Source organism: Silurus aristotelis, assembly GCF_946808225.1.
Source record: "Silurus aristotelis genome assembly, chromosome: 8".
Taxonomy (NCBI): Eukaryota; Metazoa; Chordata; class Actinopteri; order Siluriformes; family Siluridae; genus Silurus; species Silurus aristotelis.
In genome coordinates, this window is record NC_139581.1 from 17,548,600 (window position 1) to 17,566,270 (window position 17,671).

Below are 17,671 nucleotides of genomic sequence, written 5' to 3' on the forward strand. Positions count from 1 at the left end.
ATCAATAGTCAAGTAAGCAGTTTAAAGAGTTATGGAGGCCTAATGATACTGGATAAGCATGATTGCCTTAGATAACTGGTGTCAGTGTGGGAAAACAAAGACATAATGAACTTGGGAATCTTCTTCTTCTTCTTCTTTCGGCTGCTCCCATTAGGGGTCGCCACAGCGGATCATCCGTCTCCTCTATATCTGCCTCTTTTACACCAACTACCTGCATGTCTTCCCTCACCACATCCATGAACCTCCTCCTTGGCCTTCCTCTTTTCCTCCTACCTGGTGGCTCCATCTTCAGCATTTTTCTACCAATATAATTCATGTCCCTTCTCTGCACATGTCCAAACCATCTCAATCTCGCCTCCCTCACCTTGTCACCAAAACATCCTACATGTGCTGTCCCTCTAATAAACTCATTTCTAATCTTGTCCATCCTCATCACTCCCAACGAAAACCTCAACATCTTCAGCTCTGCTACCTCCAGCTCCACCTCCTGTCTTTTATTCAATGCCACTGTCTCTAATCCATACAACATCGCAGGTCCCACCACAGTCCTATAAACTTTCCCTTTTATTCTTGCAGATACTCTTCTATCACAAATCACTCCTGTCATTCTTCCCCCCCACTCCACCCTGCCTGCACTCTTTTTTTTACTTCCCTAACACACTCTCCATTACTTTGCACTGTTGACCCCAGGTACCTGAACTCCTCCACCTTCTCCACCTCTTCTCCCTGCAACCGCATCACTCCACTGCCCTCCCTCTCATTCACACACATGTACTCTGTCTCACTCCTACTGACTTTCATTCCCCTTCTCTCCAGCGCATATCTCCACCTCTCCAGGCTCTTCTCAACCTGCTCTCTACTCTCACCACAAATCACAATATCATCTGCAAACATCATAGTCCAGGGAGACTCCTGTCTGACCTCGTCCGTCAACCTGTCCATCACCACTGCAAACAGGAAAGGGCTCAGGGCCGATCCTTGATGCAGTCCAACCTCCACCCTGAACCAGTCTGTCGTACCTACTGCACACTTCACTGCTGTCACACTGTCCTCATACATGTCCTGCACCACCCTCACATACTTCTCTGACACACCTGACTTCCTCATACAATACCACAACTCCTCTCTCGGCACCCTGTCGTACGCTTTCTCTAAATCCACAAATACACAATGCAGCTCCTTCTGTCCTTCTCTATACTTCTCCATCAACATCCTCAAAGCAAATAAGGCATCTGTGGTGCTCTTCCTCGGCATGAAACCATACTGTTGCTCACAGATGGTCACCTCTTCTCTCAGCCTGGCTTCCACTACTCTTTCCCATAACTTCATGGTGTGACTGATCAACTTAATTCCCCTGTAGTTACTGCAGATCTGCACATCTCCCTTATGCTTAAAGATCAGTACCAGCACACTCCTTCTCCATTCCTCAGGCATCCTCTCCCCTTCCAGAATCCTGTTAAACAATCTGGTTAAAAACTCCACTGCCATCTCTCCTAAACATCTCCATGCTTCTACCAATATGTCATCTGGTCCAACCGACTTTCCATTCTTCATCCTCTTAATCGCTGCTCTCACTTCCTCCTTACTAATCCTATCTACATCCTGCTTCACCAACTCCACATCCTCCAACCTTCTCTCTCTCTGATTTTCCTCATTCATCAGCTGCTCAAAATACTCCCTCCATCTTCTCAACACACTCTCCTCACTAGTCAACACATTTCCCTCTCCATCCTTTATTGCTCTAACTTGCAGTACATCCTTCCCAGCTCGGTCCCTCTGCTTGGCCAATCGGTATAAATCCTTTTCTCCTTCCTTAGTGTCCAACCTCTTATACAGTTCCTCATATGCCTTTTCCTTGGCTTTCGCCACATCCCTTTTAACCTGCTGCCGCATCTCCTTGTACTCCTGCCTACTTTTCTCATCACTCTGTCGATCCCACTTCTGTTTTGCCAACCTCTTTCCCCTAATGCTCTCCTGCACTTCCTCATTCCACCACCACGTCTCCTTGTCTTGCTTTTTATTTCCAGATGTCACACCAAGTACTTTTCTAGCTGCCTCCCTCATCACTCCTGCAGTAGTTGTCCAATCATCCGGCACCTCTTCACCACCACCAAGCCCCTGTCTGACCTCTTCCCTGAACCTCACACTACACTCTTCCTCCTTCAGTTTCCACATAATGAACTTGGGAATAAAGCCAATAAATAAAAACCTTGATTTTAATTTGTTTGTGTTTGTCTGTTTTGTAACTCCATTAGAAACTTCCTCTTTGGTCCACAGTGAACAGTAACAAAAAATTCTTACTTCATCACTGTACTTAAGTACAATTTTCAAGTATATTTACTTTTCCAGAGAATTTTCATTTTAGGACATTTTTGCATCACAAATTCTAATATCTTTCTTTTTACTTTTCACATTTCAGAAACACATGTTGCTCGTCACTACTTTGAAATGAAGAATTCTCATAATCTGTTAACTGAGAACCTGTCACAGGACATAATCTCATTGTGCGCCTATACAAATAAAATAACTATGATTTGCAGGAGAATGGAACACTGAATTGCATTGCACTGAACTATTTAAAATATTGCCTTTTCATAGATTATATGATCTGTATATTATGTTCATGGTACATATACATATACATATATATATATATATATATATATATATTCATCTGTATATTATGCTCATAGTACATACACATCTGTAAATTACTGTTTATAGTTCTATAATACGATTTAATTTAATTTATGTACATCTTGTAAACATTGTATATCCTGCACTTGCTGCTATTGCACTTCTGGTTAGACCCAAACTGCATTTCGTTGCCTTGTACTTGTACATGTGTAATGACAAAAAGGTTGAATCTAATCTAATCTAATTACTACTTTTATATTTGATGCACCTCAAAAAGGAAGTGCTTTTGAGTTTTTACTCAAGTAGAAAATATTACTTTTACTTTCACTGGAGTCATATTTAAACATGGTATTTGTACTTTCACACAGCATTGGCGTCCACCGATGCTTGGTTTGCATCACGTTGCGTTTCAGATGCATTACTGAAATGCTCAGTGGACCACAGACAGCTACAGTTGCAGCCCCTGGCGAAACCTCAGCAGATTATAAAAACCCATCTAATTATATGGCCTGCACATTAGTTCAACTTCCTTGATTTATGCAAGATGTGCACGCACGGGATCACAATATCATATCAGATCTGTTGATCCCTATAATGCATCCGTCCACCCCCCAAAAGAGCTGTTCCTGCCCATTATTACGTCCTTATGAATGTTTCAGCGGTTTAACCTTATTCCCACTGACTCCCAGTAATACCGTTGTTCCTGTAGGAAGCTCGAGAGGCTCCAGAGCGCTTTCGTCTTTTTAATAGTACAGAGGTGCTCTGAACTCCTCAAACCCGGCACATAGTTCACTATAAAACTGCACAGAGGGGGAAAAGGTAAATATGCGCCTATAGGTAAGACTTTACCCTCCAGCTTCTCGTGTCCTCGTCACCGACAGAATAACAGCTGGAGTGACGTGTGACCGTGTTAGTGGGCGTTTAGTGAGTGGTTCAGTAACGGGAGCTGGAACCCGGAGCAGTGTGGATCTGCCTCTCTGTCCGGACAGCGCGGCTGTTCGTCTCCTCTCCTGCGCCAATGGTACGCACAGATTCCCACTAATGCGCGCTGACTGGCAAACTGAGCACATCGACGAAGGGTTTCCCGCAAACTAAACATCCCAACTTGGACTCAAATCAACTTCGGGACTTTTGATGACTCGGATTTGCACACCTGTGAAGGTAAGACCGTACCTTCAATAGCGAGCGGCTTCGTGCCAGTTAAATACACATGCACAAGGGAAATAAACTACCTGCCATCTAACCATCATTCCTTATCAAGCAACTAGTGTGCTTACATTTATGAGTAGATATAAATCCCTTTGTTTCAGTAAAAGCTAGTGATCTTATTGTATTAGGGGTGAGTTGCTTGATCAGGTTGTTCTAACTATTAAATGTATTCAGCTACTGAATCTACTCTTAATAAGCTATGCATCAACTCCCCAGTCAATTTGGTCCAACCGTTTACATTGCAGAATTATGAAAACGGTTTGAGCCAGTAAAGACAAGCAGTTCTGCTTTTCACGCTCTGATCTGCAGTTCTATCAGCTCAGGATAAAACCTTCTGTACACATCAGCAATCCTGCAGTCTACTAAATAGTATGGTATGGAGGCAAGCAGCTTATTGTAACTATTCTATCATTTAAAATATTTGTTATGAACTGTACAACTGCTTCAACATATATCAAGTGAAATTAATCAGACTTTTTTATCATAGATTGATGTTCAACTGTATTATATGTACCATATAATCACAAACCTGCTGCTTTGACTTGAAACTTAATTCATTAACATTAATCTAAGGTTGTATGTAGACAATATGCATATGCACAAGCACTTTCCTATCCGTCTGATTTCTTAGCTTTGTCGTAGAGCTCAGTCTGATGTGAATCTTTTTTTTTTTTTCTGTGGAGTCAGGGAGGTTTACTGAAAAGCTCTCAGAAACAGATCTGCTTGTAGATGAATGCAAAGTGGACACAAGGAGCACTGGTCCTGCTCTCCAGCCCCTCTTGCTCAACTTGACTTTATTTTCTTTAGCAACTGGAATGCCAGCTATTCAGAGCTCAGAAATGAAACATGGCCTGCTCTATATTCAGATCTTTTCAAGCCTGGAAAAAAATTGCTTTATTAGCTGCCAGGGATGACAGTCATCAGAGTCAGATTGGTTTTATTGCTCAATTGCTTTTACATGCCACGAACTGGCACAGGATTTGTGCCAGCAAAGGACATTAATTAGAATTTTAAAATCAGAAAAAAATTAAAGAATCGACTTTGCACGTGTTGTTATTTACATGCATATAATATATTCTTGGAATAGCAGTACAAGTCTGTGTGGACAACTTATGTGAGAGTTTTTAAATTGTAAATGCTTAAAGTACACAAAACATGAAGCATGCCAGGCTACCACTGAGACAAAGAATTCTGAGTACATATGGCTTGGTTTATCGAAATGAATTTTCATGTCAGAGAAATGCTTGCTCCTTGTGCACCTGTGCTAAAGCTTAGCAAACACACAAAGCAGATTGTCTGCCAAATGCTGTCTCTTGGAAAAGCACCCAACTTCTGGTTATTTTCTGTGTAAACACAGTGTGGACCTGTTGGATACATATATGTAGAACTTGGCAAAACATGATAGTCACGAATTCTGGCTTAGCACTTCTGCTAATATCCCTGTCATAGCAAAACAGAGAAATATTTTCCCTGAAAAAGATCCTTGCCTTTTCCCAGCTACTTGTTTATCTTAAACATTGGTGTGTATCACAGGGAAAATCAATTCAGTGGATAGCAAACTTGAGAGTCTTTAAGGAGAAAGGGTGAGGTCTTAAGAAATGGAGTCACGGATAAAAATGGGAATTTGCAAACTGAACTCAAAGATGTTTATATTTAGGGCCTTGAATTGGACCTTTACACATTTACTTTGAAAGCACTCATCCCTGACACCTCTGCTGTAGAGAGACTCTTGTAAGTAGCCTGTGCCTTTCTCTTTTCAGGAAAGCAACACCCAGCCTCATGAGCATGTAAGTGGAATAACCTGAATCTTCATTTCTCTGTTTTTTTTCTAAACCACAATAAGAGGAATGATGATGATCTTCCCAGTTCTCTGCACAGCATCCCACAGCATGGCTACAGACTATATACATCTGTAGTGCATCCTGTGCTTTTTGTATCAAGAGGATGATATATCATTAACACTCTGGCAACTTTCTAGACTGTGTCTCTTCTCTTGTGGCATTTAAAAAACTGGAACAATGTTCTTTGAAGAGCAAACGCCAAAAATGATCTGCAAAGGCTACAATAAAACAATTGCAGCTAATTTGTTATAAGTAGTATTATAGTCCCAAGTTGTATGAATACTCACACTGCCCACCTCTAGTTTTGCATTACATCATGAACTAGAGCAACAATACTGCCTAGATGCTGTAATGTACTGACATGGTAGATAGCGGTAGATTATGGTTTAATGGCGACACATCAGCTTCTCCTTTACAAAAGCATAAAACACAGAGTTGTACACTCATCTCCCTTTTGGGGCAGACTTGTCTAGTCCAGGCGGCCTGTGTAAGAGATAGATGTTGGCTTTAGTTAAAAGAGGGGAGTAAGTCTGAAAGGAAGCAGTGGCGGTACAGCTGCGTTTACGATTCTAAACATGAGGTGGTTCATAAAGACTGTCCGGTGCCTGCTGACTCAGAAATAACACTGTATGCCTCTATAAACTGTTACTGTCTTCTATGAATCTTCCAGCCCACCTCCCTTTTCTGATTATCTGATCACTGGATGCTTTCTCAGGCATCTGACATCCTTTCAGCACATCATCCTGTCTATCCCTTGCATAAATCATTACCACATTTATAGTTTTGTCCTTTTTAATTATCATCCATGGCTTACAATTTTTGCAGACATGCATTTTTCAGGCGCCACGCCTAAATTCTTTTATCTTTTGAAAAATCTCTTTATATATAGACACTGATTACCATTCACCCACCCATGATTAAGTGATAACAGTTCTTACTTCTCTGTCACCTTTTATTTGATATTCAGACACTTAAGACTGTATTTACTTTATTCTGGCATTGCTTACTAGCTATAATTAGTCACATGCAGAGACAAAAAGGGATTTTCCCTTGTAAGAAAGTCTCAAGCTGATAGCATTCGCTCTCCAGACATATTTTTTTACAGTCTCATTCTTTACTACAGACGATGACACTTTTATAGGGCCTTGGAAATGTCTGGATGTTGCAGCTCTTCTGGTCAAACCCTTTCTCCTAACTGTACACTTTCTAGAGCAGCAAACACACTGACATGAAATTATGATGGCTTACAGACAGGTATGGATTTTCAGCCCCGAGCCGCTTATCATTATGTCATTAAGAAGACTTTTCCTTGCCACACGCTGCCTGCAGGAATGCCTTATAGGCTTATAGTGCAGATCCTATATCCATTTGTGTTATTTCCTCAATAGGTACTTTTCACAAGCAATAGATTACTAACCCACACAGCTGCTGTGCCTCTTCAGGGAGTTGCCAAGTCTGGTTTATTCTTGCACAACTTTAGAATGTTTGATTTAGAGCATGCCAAATGCATGAAAAATGTACACAATTTTAGCTTCATGGAATTGTTTTGTACACATAATTCACATAACATATGGGTTGGAGAAGATTACACAAAAAAACTAATTGAATCGGAAATTTTTGCTAGGTAGATAAATAAGGCATCTGCTAACACAAGTGTACAGTCCACATCTGCTGTAATTTAGGGTAAGACAAATCGTATCAATTTGTGATATGTAGGATATTGATGTTGAAGGAAGTACAGCTATGATAGCATTTGTTACTTGTACCACAACAAACATGAGAGAATTTTTTTTATGGACTGTTTGAACATTGAGGACATTCAAACAAACATTCCAGTTCCTTTTAACACTGGTGTTTGAGGACCATATATGAGATGGTTATGCGTTTTACTGCCCTGTTTGCTGTGTATATTTGGGCATCTACTTCAACCAAACACTTTTCATTGTTGCTGTCCAGACTACAAGAGAGGGCCTTTGTTTTTGTTCGAGAATGAGGAAGAGTCCGTAGAGTCTGGTGCCATGGGCCGATGAATGGTGGTACAGGGGGGTTGAGTCCACTGGGAAATATGAAGGTCAGCTAGAAAAGAAACAATGACATCCCCTCTTTGTCTGAATGTGGACAATAGTACAGGCAGGCTGGTGCTGATGTCTCTCCTCTGTAGTGTCTTCACTGTTTATTTTTGTGTTTGGGTACATTGGGTGGCCTTCCACAGTAAGCTGGACTAATATTGAAAGCCAGAGTACTGTAAAACCTCGTACTTTCAGACACTTCCACACACTTCCACAAACATATACAATGGCCACAGTGTTGCCCTTTTGTTTGTAAAAATGCAAGTGTGTAGCACATACCACAAAGCATTTGATATACTTTGTACACTTTTCTGGCCACAAGCTTCAGAATCTTGATGCTCAAAATCTAATTATCTTTATAGTCATGTTTGTACACTCTTATGCTCCTGCTTTCAGTCAGAAATTAAACTTTTGTTCACTGTGGCACAATGAGCAACCTATAGACTGTGGTATATACTAAACTGATCATTTTAGGAGGGGGGGGGGATGGGCGCTAGCGATTCCGTGGAGCCCCATAGCCAGTTCAGTGCAAGGAGCTGCTGGAGCTATTGACTTGTGCTGTTGCCAAGCTGGATATCGCCTGGCCAGCCAATAAGCAGAAACTTGAGCAAGCTGGATGTACGTTTTGGATCTGGTTATGGAACAAGAAGTAGAAACTTTCTTGAGCAAGCAGGCCATCAAGATGGTCCTTCTATTCAACAGAGAGTCTGGGTTCTACAGCTGGTACTTCATAGTTACCAAAAAGAATGGGGGCTGTGTCTCATTTTAGACTCTTTAATGAAACTCAGGTTCTAGATGCTCACAGATGCAAACAGGTCATGTCCCAAATCAGTCTGAGGACTGGTTTGTCACAATGGATCTGAAGGACGTGTATTTTCATGTATACATCCTTCCTTCACACAGGAAGTTTCTAAGGTTTGCTTCTGGGGCTGAAGCATACCAATATCGGGTCCTTCCGTTCAACCTAGCACTCTCACCCCACACCTTCACAGAGTGTGTGGATCCGGCTCTGTCTCCGCTAAGACTCCGGGGCATCCGCAAAACTGAACTATATCACCGGTGGCTGATATTGCTTGATCAGAGCACTTGGCAACCCAGCATTGAGATGTCGTTCTCGCCCCTATTTGAAGGAATTGGGGTTAAGACTGAACGCCAAGAAAAGTGTAATTTCTATACACATATCTATGTGTCCACTAGAGTGGTGGCTCAGGGACAGAGGGTTCTCCTGAAAGGGCAACCCACTCTGCACAATCAAGGTCATGAGGTGAGCCTTACAGGCCTTAGACATGTGGAGAGATCCCAGGTCCCTTTTAAAGGGCCCTGTGTTGGGTGCTCCTTTTTGTCGCATAACGTTAACAACGGACGCCTCCCTCAAGGGTTGAGGGGTGGTCATGAGTGGACCTAAGTTACCATCATGTGCTGCTCCTTACGGACAACACGTAAATGGAGACGGGAATGGAGGCTCCACTCGGTGGTGGAGCAACTATGGAGAAGATTTTACACAGCACAAGTGGACCTGTTTGTGAATCAAGAGACGTTGGCACGGCCTTCTTTGATTCTCCCTTACTCACCCAGCCCCTCTTGGGTACAGGCATAGCCAAGGTTTCACGGGTAAAATTTTTTTCCCGGTAGTGCTGCTCCCGGGAGTTTTGGAGAGAGTTCGCTGGGATGGAGTCCGTCTCCTCCTGGTAGCCCCATGCTGGACAGGCCGGCCATGGTTTGCTGACATAATAAACCTTCTTGAACACACTCCCTGGGAGATTCCTTCCAGGAGGGACCTTCTCTCAGCAGGTGGTACTTTGCTTTACTCCCGCACCGAGCTGTGGAGGTTGTGGCTGTGGCCCCTGAGGGTTCTTTGGCCGAGGTCATAGGACAATTCTCCAATTCAGAGCTTCCTCTACGAGGAGGTTGTATGCCGCAAAGTGGTGCCTGTTCACTACATTGTGCAGAGGACACCAGTTTACGTGTCCGCTGTTGCGGCTTATTACGCTCCGTTTGACGAGCAGTTGCTATGAAAAAACCCAGTAGTGACACGTTTCTTCCGAGGCCTGAGGCCTCAGGTGTGATCCAGAGTGTCTGTGTGGGACCTGGCTGTTGTTCTGGAGGCCTTGTCTAAGCCTTACTTCGAACCCCTGCCCAAAGTGCCCTTGAGATTCTTAACAGTCAAGACTACTGGACATCTCTACTGGCCATCTCGTCTCTATAGAGAGTTGGGGACCTTTATGCCCCTTTTTTTTAGCCCTTTCTGTCTGGAGTTTACCTCAGGCATGGCTGTTGCCTTCCTCTACCCAGACCAAGGTATATTCCCAAGGGTCCCTCGGCTGTACCACAACCAGGACACAAACCTCCACAGAGTTGCCATGTGGAGAAAGTCGGACAAGCTGTTTGTCTGCTGTCGTAAGTATAAAAGGGTGATAAACAAACCCTCAGCAGGTGGATTGTTGATGCTATTCACTCCTCTTGTGAGTCCTCTGGTCTCCCCACTCCTTTCGTTGTCAAAGCTCACTCCACCCAGGGCCTTGTCCTCTGAGGTATCTCTCCAAGACATTTGCAACACTGTGGGCTGGTTCACCCGGTCCTACAGCCTTGACCTTAGTGCCACTCCTGGCCCCTCAGTCCTTTAACCTAGCTGTGCCCATCCACATTAGGCAGGGATTGCCTGGTGGTATTGGACACTCATTCCCAAAGTGTTGTTGACGCAGCTTGAGTTCCTGAAAGGGAACACACTCTAGGTTATATATGTATCCCTGGTTTCCTGAGGAAATGAGACGCTGCATCCCCAGGCCACACTCCCTCACTTCACTTTCGAAGCTAGCGCCATCTCTACGGCATGTGTTTTTATACCTTCCTGGTCGTGACATCACCCCACTAGTGACGTCGCGCTTTTCCGTTGGACCGATTACACACCTGGTCAAGAACACGCGGAGGCATTCCCAAAGCGTTGTTGACACAGTGTCTCCTTCCCTCAGGTTACCAGGGTTACATATGTAACCTAGAGATGTTTTGTAGCGTGTCTGAAGGCATAGTGTAGGGTTTATTCCGGGATAATTTGAAATAAACAAAAACTGTCTCGTTGAGCCTATGTAACCACGTCTCCACACCTATAATATAATAATGAACAAAAAGACTAAGAAAAAGAAATTGCAATTTTAAACAAACAAATCTTACCTAGAAACTTTTAGGAACATATTTGCAGCATCTGTCTCCTTTTTTTTTTTTATTACATTACATTTTGCAATTAAAAAATAAGATGCTTTGTGCTTAAATTTGACCTTGTGATCGAACTTTATTGCCATGACCAATGTTAAATTTCAGAGCCAAGGGAGAGAAACATCCATCTGTTGTCCTGTTTTGAAGGGCCCCTTTTTGGTAATGCATTTTCATCACTTCAGTAAGAAACAACCCTACAAATGGCTATCATGGGTGGGAAGTTTTTTTGAGTGACCTCAGTGTTTCATCACTTGAGAATAGACATGGTCACTGAATTAAAAAAAAAGTCCCTTTCATTCTGTTTTAAAGAGTTATTAAAGAATGTTGTCTAAAACAGTCAGTGGTGAGTACATGAAAATATCCTGCCGAAGGGCTATGGGAAAAGGTCTGTGGCTGGTTGTCTGCCATGTCAGTCACACTGGCTCTTTCTGTTCTTGGCCACATTTAATAGCAAAACATACCAGATTCTTTAGCAAATGCTGGAGCCTAGGCTTGTGAAACTAGTATGGGTGAGACATGCACTCACAAGTCTTCATTCAGTTTCCAGTGAAAAACTAAAATGTTTATAATGAGTAACATGAGCAAAATTTTTAATGAGTTTTTTTGTTTCTTTTTCTTTTTTTTTTATTAAAACCACAAGCTATGCTGGAGGTTGTTTGAATCTTTCGATTTACACTGTAATGACATCACTATTATGTGATTGTAAATGCGCTATGAGGCGAGACACTCTGCCTACTTATGACATATGACATGTCTACACATGGTTCTGAAGCAGCAAGAGGCACCTGGGACACGCTATATTAGGAAGTAATGCATGCACTTAGTCATTTCTAAGTGATACAACTTACATTCACTCAGAAAAAAAAAATCCCTGCTTTCCCTTCCTTACATGCACGTACACATAGACATACACACAGCTGTGCTCCCATATGTCAGCGGGAGTGTGTGTTTCTCTGTTTGTCAGAAGCAGTTCTCAGAGAGCATGCAGATGCACCTGAAAGCATGCCATAAGGGATCGACTGTTACATGTGAAATTATAGGGTGTAAAAATCTTCTTCTCCTGCATTTTTCATCATGACAGCATTTCGCCTGAGGAGCGTGTTAGACCTCTCTGAGCATGCACTTTGACACATAGGACATATCTCTACATTACGAGGCACCAAGTAGTTTGTAAGTGTCGCTCTAACATCTGGGTCAGTTAACCAGATGTTGGTCCATTTCCACTCAGCCTCAAAATACCCCCAGTCCCCAGAGGAGGCACTTACCCTTTATTAAAACCTTTATAATGGTAAATGGGGGAAACACAGATTTACCTCTTGCTGCAACTCTGGTTCTGGAATTTAAAAACAAGCTCTGGAGCCAAAATAGTTTACATTGGGGTCTAACCGCAGAGCCTCGTAGCGATCCGAGTCCTTCATGCTCAGAGTTAAAGGAAAAGCGAGATGCCTTTTAATTAGGCATCATTTGAAATCAGGTTCTAAAAGACCCAGGGTGCTGAGAAACAAACCAAAAGACACTACAGGGCATTGTGCCAGAGCAATTTGGAAATCGCGATGTTTGCAAAAGTTCTAAACATAAACAATTTGAAGGCAAACAGCAGTGCTTCAATAGCAGGAGTTATACAGTCACTAGCAAAGTCTGTTTGGAGTATAGCGACTGTGAGATTATACACACCTCTTTATTGACATACATAAATCAAATCTCAGGAAAGGATGGTGTTAACCATTTGGTTGTAATGCAAAAAGCCAGCGGGAATGCCAAACCTCTAACCTCCCTGTTTGAATTATGAGGATCTTTTCGAAAGCTCTATTTAGGTAACATTGGGAACTTGGACCTCCTGCTGGTGGTGTTCTGTGACAGAGGGCACGATGGGAGTAAAGGCCAAGGGCAGGTGTCACTTAAGAGATGGTCTATCGTAGCACCATAAATAAACCCTAGAGCTTCTCAGACAGTCGGTCGTGTTATTTCCTCTCAGCAAAACACAAGTTCCTGTTGGATTTACAGGACAAATGCTCAACACATTGCATGAGCAAGAGAAGAGCACATTCTTGTGTCCACGCCAACCATTACATATGTTAGGCTTTCTCCTCTTCTAAGGGAGATAGAGGATCAAATAGGCAACGAAAGCCTCTACAAGTTTCTCCCACCCCCTGTTTCCCAAACAACTTCAATTGGATTTTAGCACTTTAATTGCTTTGGCTCAGAACGAAGGTATTTTTCCCTCAGTGATTTTTATTTGTATCCAAAGCCTTCCTCTTTGAGTGAAAGAAACGGAAAGCAGTGCACCGCTGATAAAGAGGGCGGGTTTGCCTTTTGCTTTTCTCTGACTATACTGAAAGAAGGTAGCATTGTGGAAAGAAAATCCTATTCTAAGTTAATCAGTGAGAACAACCATGTTGATTTCTCTGACCTGTGTATCAGTGCTGGTGAGTTCATCAGGTTTGCTTACAAAAACACACTGGAACAAAGAGCAGTTGTAAATGACACAGTCCAATATTTCTGTTGGCCTTTGCGGTAAGAAATAGTCAACTGTCAGTTCTGTACCACTTCTAAGCTTTCATTTTGAATAAGTTCTTGACATGCACCAGACTGGGGCGTTGACAGTTTCAGGGCTCAGAAAGCCATTTGTTGACTGACTGAAAGAATTTCTTTCAGCTTAAAATGATGTTAGAAAAAGTACACTTCAAAGCTCATTTTCTCAATTTTTTTACAATTTAATAATCAAAAAACTTGTCTTTTGCAGGTTTGCTCTTCCTGTGCCACATTCACACCATGCCTGAGGGGGCGGGCCGGGACAGCCAGAAGAAGTCGAGTAATCAAGGTCAGAATCCATAAAATGTGACTTCCATAAGAAAACCGTTCAGACAAAGGAGTGGATAATTTGTAATGGCTACACAAATAAAAATTATCTACCTCTGTTTAGTAATATTATTAAAATAAGAATAATAACTATAATCAGAATCAGACAGGGTTTAATTGCAAAGTGTGCTTACACGCTCAAAAGATTTTTTGGTCACAGAAGATTCTAGGTATATTTACATTTACATTTATGACTTTTAGGCATTTGAGGATTTTTGTATTTTTAGATTGTAGTCTCCCTCTTTAGAATATTACATGGCAATATTATGAAATATTCCGGCAGTTGCAATTGTTTAGGACTGCTCCTTTCTCACTGGTAGGTAGAAAAGATTAGACTTGTATATTTACATTTGATTAACACTGTCTTCATTTATATATCCATCAGTCACCAGCACAACGTCCAACCCTTTCATTTGCCTACTGGAAAGTACCCATTCCTTGTGTGTGTCATGCAGTGGTGTTTTAGAAAATGCAGCATAAAGACACCAGTTTATCCAAAGCTGACAGCAACTTGAGAAATGATTTGCAATAAGCTTTCTCCATAAAAAAAAAAAAATATTATTGTTGCACAATGAATAATGCTAGTCAGTACAAACATAAAAAGGTGCGGTATCAATTGCTTGGGTTATTGTGAGCACATCTGACTGGTGATGTGCATCACACACAAACTCAGGTTTTTTTTAACCACATCCTCATTAGCAGGTGCAGAGTGTCACATTTCTACGTCTTTGCAAAAATGTTTTAACAAAGGAAGTAACAAAATTCATGATGGTAAACAGCACTAGGGCAGCCTGACTGTGAGCCTTTAAACAGTAGACTTATTACAATATTTACACTAAATCTAATAAAAAAATGGCAAGATAAGCCAAAATAACCTGCTTTCTAAATTTAATTGAATGAAACGCAAATTAAGGTGAATTTATATTAATATGCTGTTTCACTGATATCATAAGCATGCATTATGTGCTTAAACACAGCTTTTAGGAAATTGCAACTTGCATATCGGGTTGTTTTCTGATTGTGCAAGGCAGAATGCTAATGTGTTAGAGAGGAAGACAGGGGTGTGGTTTTGACACATTTGAGTCTCTAGCTGTCACTGCTCTTCCTCAAACTGCTTTTCCTGGGCAAGTGCTGTTAAACAAACAGTTTACTGTAATGAGGGCTGGCTTGGCACCACAGTACTACATAAATATAATCAACTGTAATTTAAAAACTTGACTACTGCGCCTTGGATTAGTGCTCTACCATCTGCCCGTTACAAAAAAGATACAAATATTGCTTATATTTATTGTTACTCTTGTTAGCTAATCAGAAGTGATCATCATCAATTGCCTTCTCTGTATATAATATGTGGCCGTGCACAGCAAGAATCAGGTATGTTCTCTTTCATTTTAAGTACTTTTATAAAGTGGCTATTTAATCCCTGAATCCAGGCCAAATAGATTTTTACTAGCCATCACTGAAATGGTTAGATTTGAGAAAGTTGTACAAGACATTTTTATAAATTACAGTCATGCTTTAAAAATGGTTTTATGCTTGGACTGAAATGTCTTAAAAGTACATCTGTAGACACATATAATGAAAGCAGTAGTAATTTTTATCTATAAAACAGTAGGTCACATGGGTGTTATGAATTACAAAGGCCAATTTAATATATATATTTTCCGTTTTACTGTTTGAATGTTCTGAACAAAGCTATAGGCAAGTAAATCTATAGAGCGAGAATGCTTGGAAGCTAACCAGTTCAAACATTTTATTGGAATATTTTACAGCAAATTTGTTGCTCTTGTTGAACTAGTTTCCATATTATTAAATGTAATTATGAAGCATAACCTATCCTTCCTCTCTCTTTCTTTCTATCTTTCTTTCTCTCTTTCACTCTCTCTTTCTCTCTCTTTCATTTCCTCTTGTTTTTTATTCTCTTTTATTTTGTAGCTAAGATGAATTTCTAAAGAGCCACATCAAATCCTTTGCCTGTAAAATGAAATAATGATTTAGTTTGTGTGTGTCTCTGTTCCAGAAGATGCATCCGCTTTACATTATCTCACGTCATGCACTTGTCAAACAGAATTTATGTTCAGCTTTGAAATAGTTTGGCCCTGCATTCTTTTTTTCACTCAATATAAAAACCTTGGAACAGGCCTACTTTTGTACTCATTTGACCTTGCACTGACCAGCTGATGAGGTGACCAGTCTACGGTTTATGCAATGATATATGCTTAACTATGCTTAGCATTACTTACTTATTTGCCTTTTGCTTTTCCCCCTTTTCACATTTTCTCATTTGGTTACTACAGCTATATTGCTATTGATTTTGGAAAACAGCCAGCAAAAGATAAACACTCGCTTTTCCGGCTTTTTATGAGGAAGTCTAAATCATATTCGGACAATTAATATTGCCAAAAGTGCTTAGAAAACTTGGGACCATGGAAGTCTTTATGAGCGGTTCCAGTGATTAGTTAGATGATTAGTAGACAGACTTGGCCAATGAGCCAGTATGGTTTCTAACTGTTGACTGCTGGGTCACAGGAAATGGAGGACTGTACGTCTCACTTGGCTTCTGTTCCTCAAAAGGGCCACCATTGTAGAGGCCATGCCTTTACATTCTCCTTCTAAACAATACCTATCTTTTTTCTACAGTGGCCTGTTTTTGCTCTCTATGAGGACCAGACTGCTTTGTGCACACTAGTATAATACATTTTTTTTTTCAGTTCGAACAATACCGTGCTATATAAGATATACTGACTGACACAGGATGCATTCTGTTTGACTAAATCACATGTTTATAAGTTTGATCATCCAAGAAATTGAGGGCAGGAAGTTGTGATTGCTGTTTCCTGTCTTTTCATAGTGCGGTTGCAGCATTGTGGAGCAAATCTGTGTGAGTGACAAGCTCATGCTGCATTGTGAATGATGTGCTTTTGCTCAGTCACTAGTAGGTTTTAGGAAAAGAGTTTGAAAACTTAATGGTACTCATACGTATTTAGGGCAAGAGAAAAAAAAAAAAGTTATGTAGTAGTAGTCATCAATCTGACTTTGCATCTAAGATTCATTCACTTTCTCTTTGTGGCTCATATAGTGTGTTTTTATTTTTTTCTCTGTGTGTGTGTAGGTGCTAAGCGGCCTTCATCTGTCTCCTCTTTGAGTGGGATCGTGAGCCGGATGGCCTCCTCAGGTGGCACCTCTCGTGGGAGCTGCACCTCCGTCAACACTGTTTGTTCTGACAGCGATCGGGGAGCGAGTCTCAGCTCTTCCACCTCCTCCGCCTCATTGCAAGATGGCCACTCATCCTCCTCCTCATCTTCACTGCCCTCGGGAGCTGTTCCATCCTACAAGTCACTACCCCAGCGCAATGGCTCTGACATAAGTCTGGACCTCACGCCGTTGTCAGGCTCAGCCCCCTCTCCATCCACGACCCTGCCAAAACTTTCACGTCTGCAACGTGTGTTGCTGGAGATTGTTGAGACAGAGCAGGCCTATGTGAGGGATCTAAAGAGTATAGTTGAGGTATGCTTTCTAATTCACAACATCATCACACACTTCTAAATTTGAATTCTTTGAAGTACAACATTAATACAAGGCATATGTGTTCATTCAGATCGCATAAGATGCTCTTGTTAGAGCTGTATACTGTCAGTAGGCCTTTTCTTTCTTTTCCACTTGTACAAAATGCCTGAGGCATTTTTACTCAGTTATAAGAATCCAGGCTAATACAAAGGCCTTTATCTTTACATTAATCCTATCATGTTTCCTTCAAATGTAATATAAACTGGTTGTGTAGGTGATTAAAGAAAAAAGCTGTCCGTTCCACTGTGCCAGTGGCCATTTCCTCATGACCACCGCAAG

At 41.4% G+C, this 17,671-nt stretch overlaps 1 protein-coding gene across 1 annotated transcript in view; it reads left to right on the top strand.

Annotated features, from left to right (window-relative positions):
* Positions 1-3,512: 3,512 nt before the first annotated feature.
* LOC310730371 (uncharacterized protein) overlaps positions 3,513-17,671 on the top strand; it is a 39,858-nt gene continuing 25,699 nt past the window's right edge. Inside the window, exons 1-3 of the mRNA XM_083549285.1 lie at positions 3,513-3,798; positions 13,710-13,787; positions 16,938-17,332. Of these exons, the coding sequence (XP_083405411.1) occupies positions 13,739-13,787; positions 16,938-17,332 (444 nt within the window). The 5' untranslated portion in view covers positions 3,513-3,798; positions 13,710-13,738. The remainder of the gene's footprint in view (positions 3,799-13,709; positions 13,788-16,937; positions 17,333-17,671) is intronic.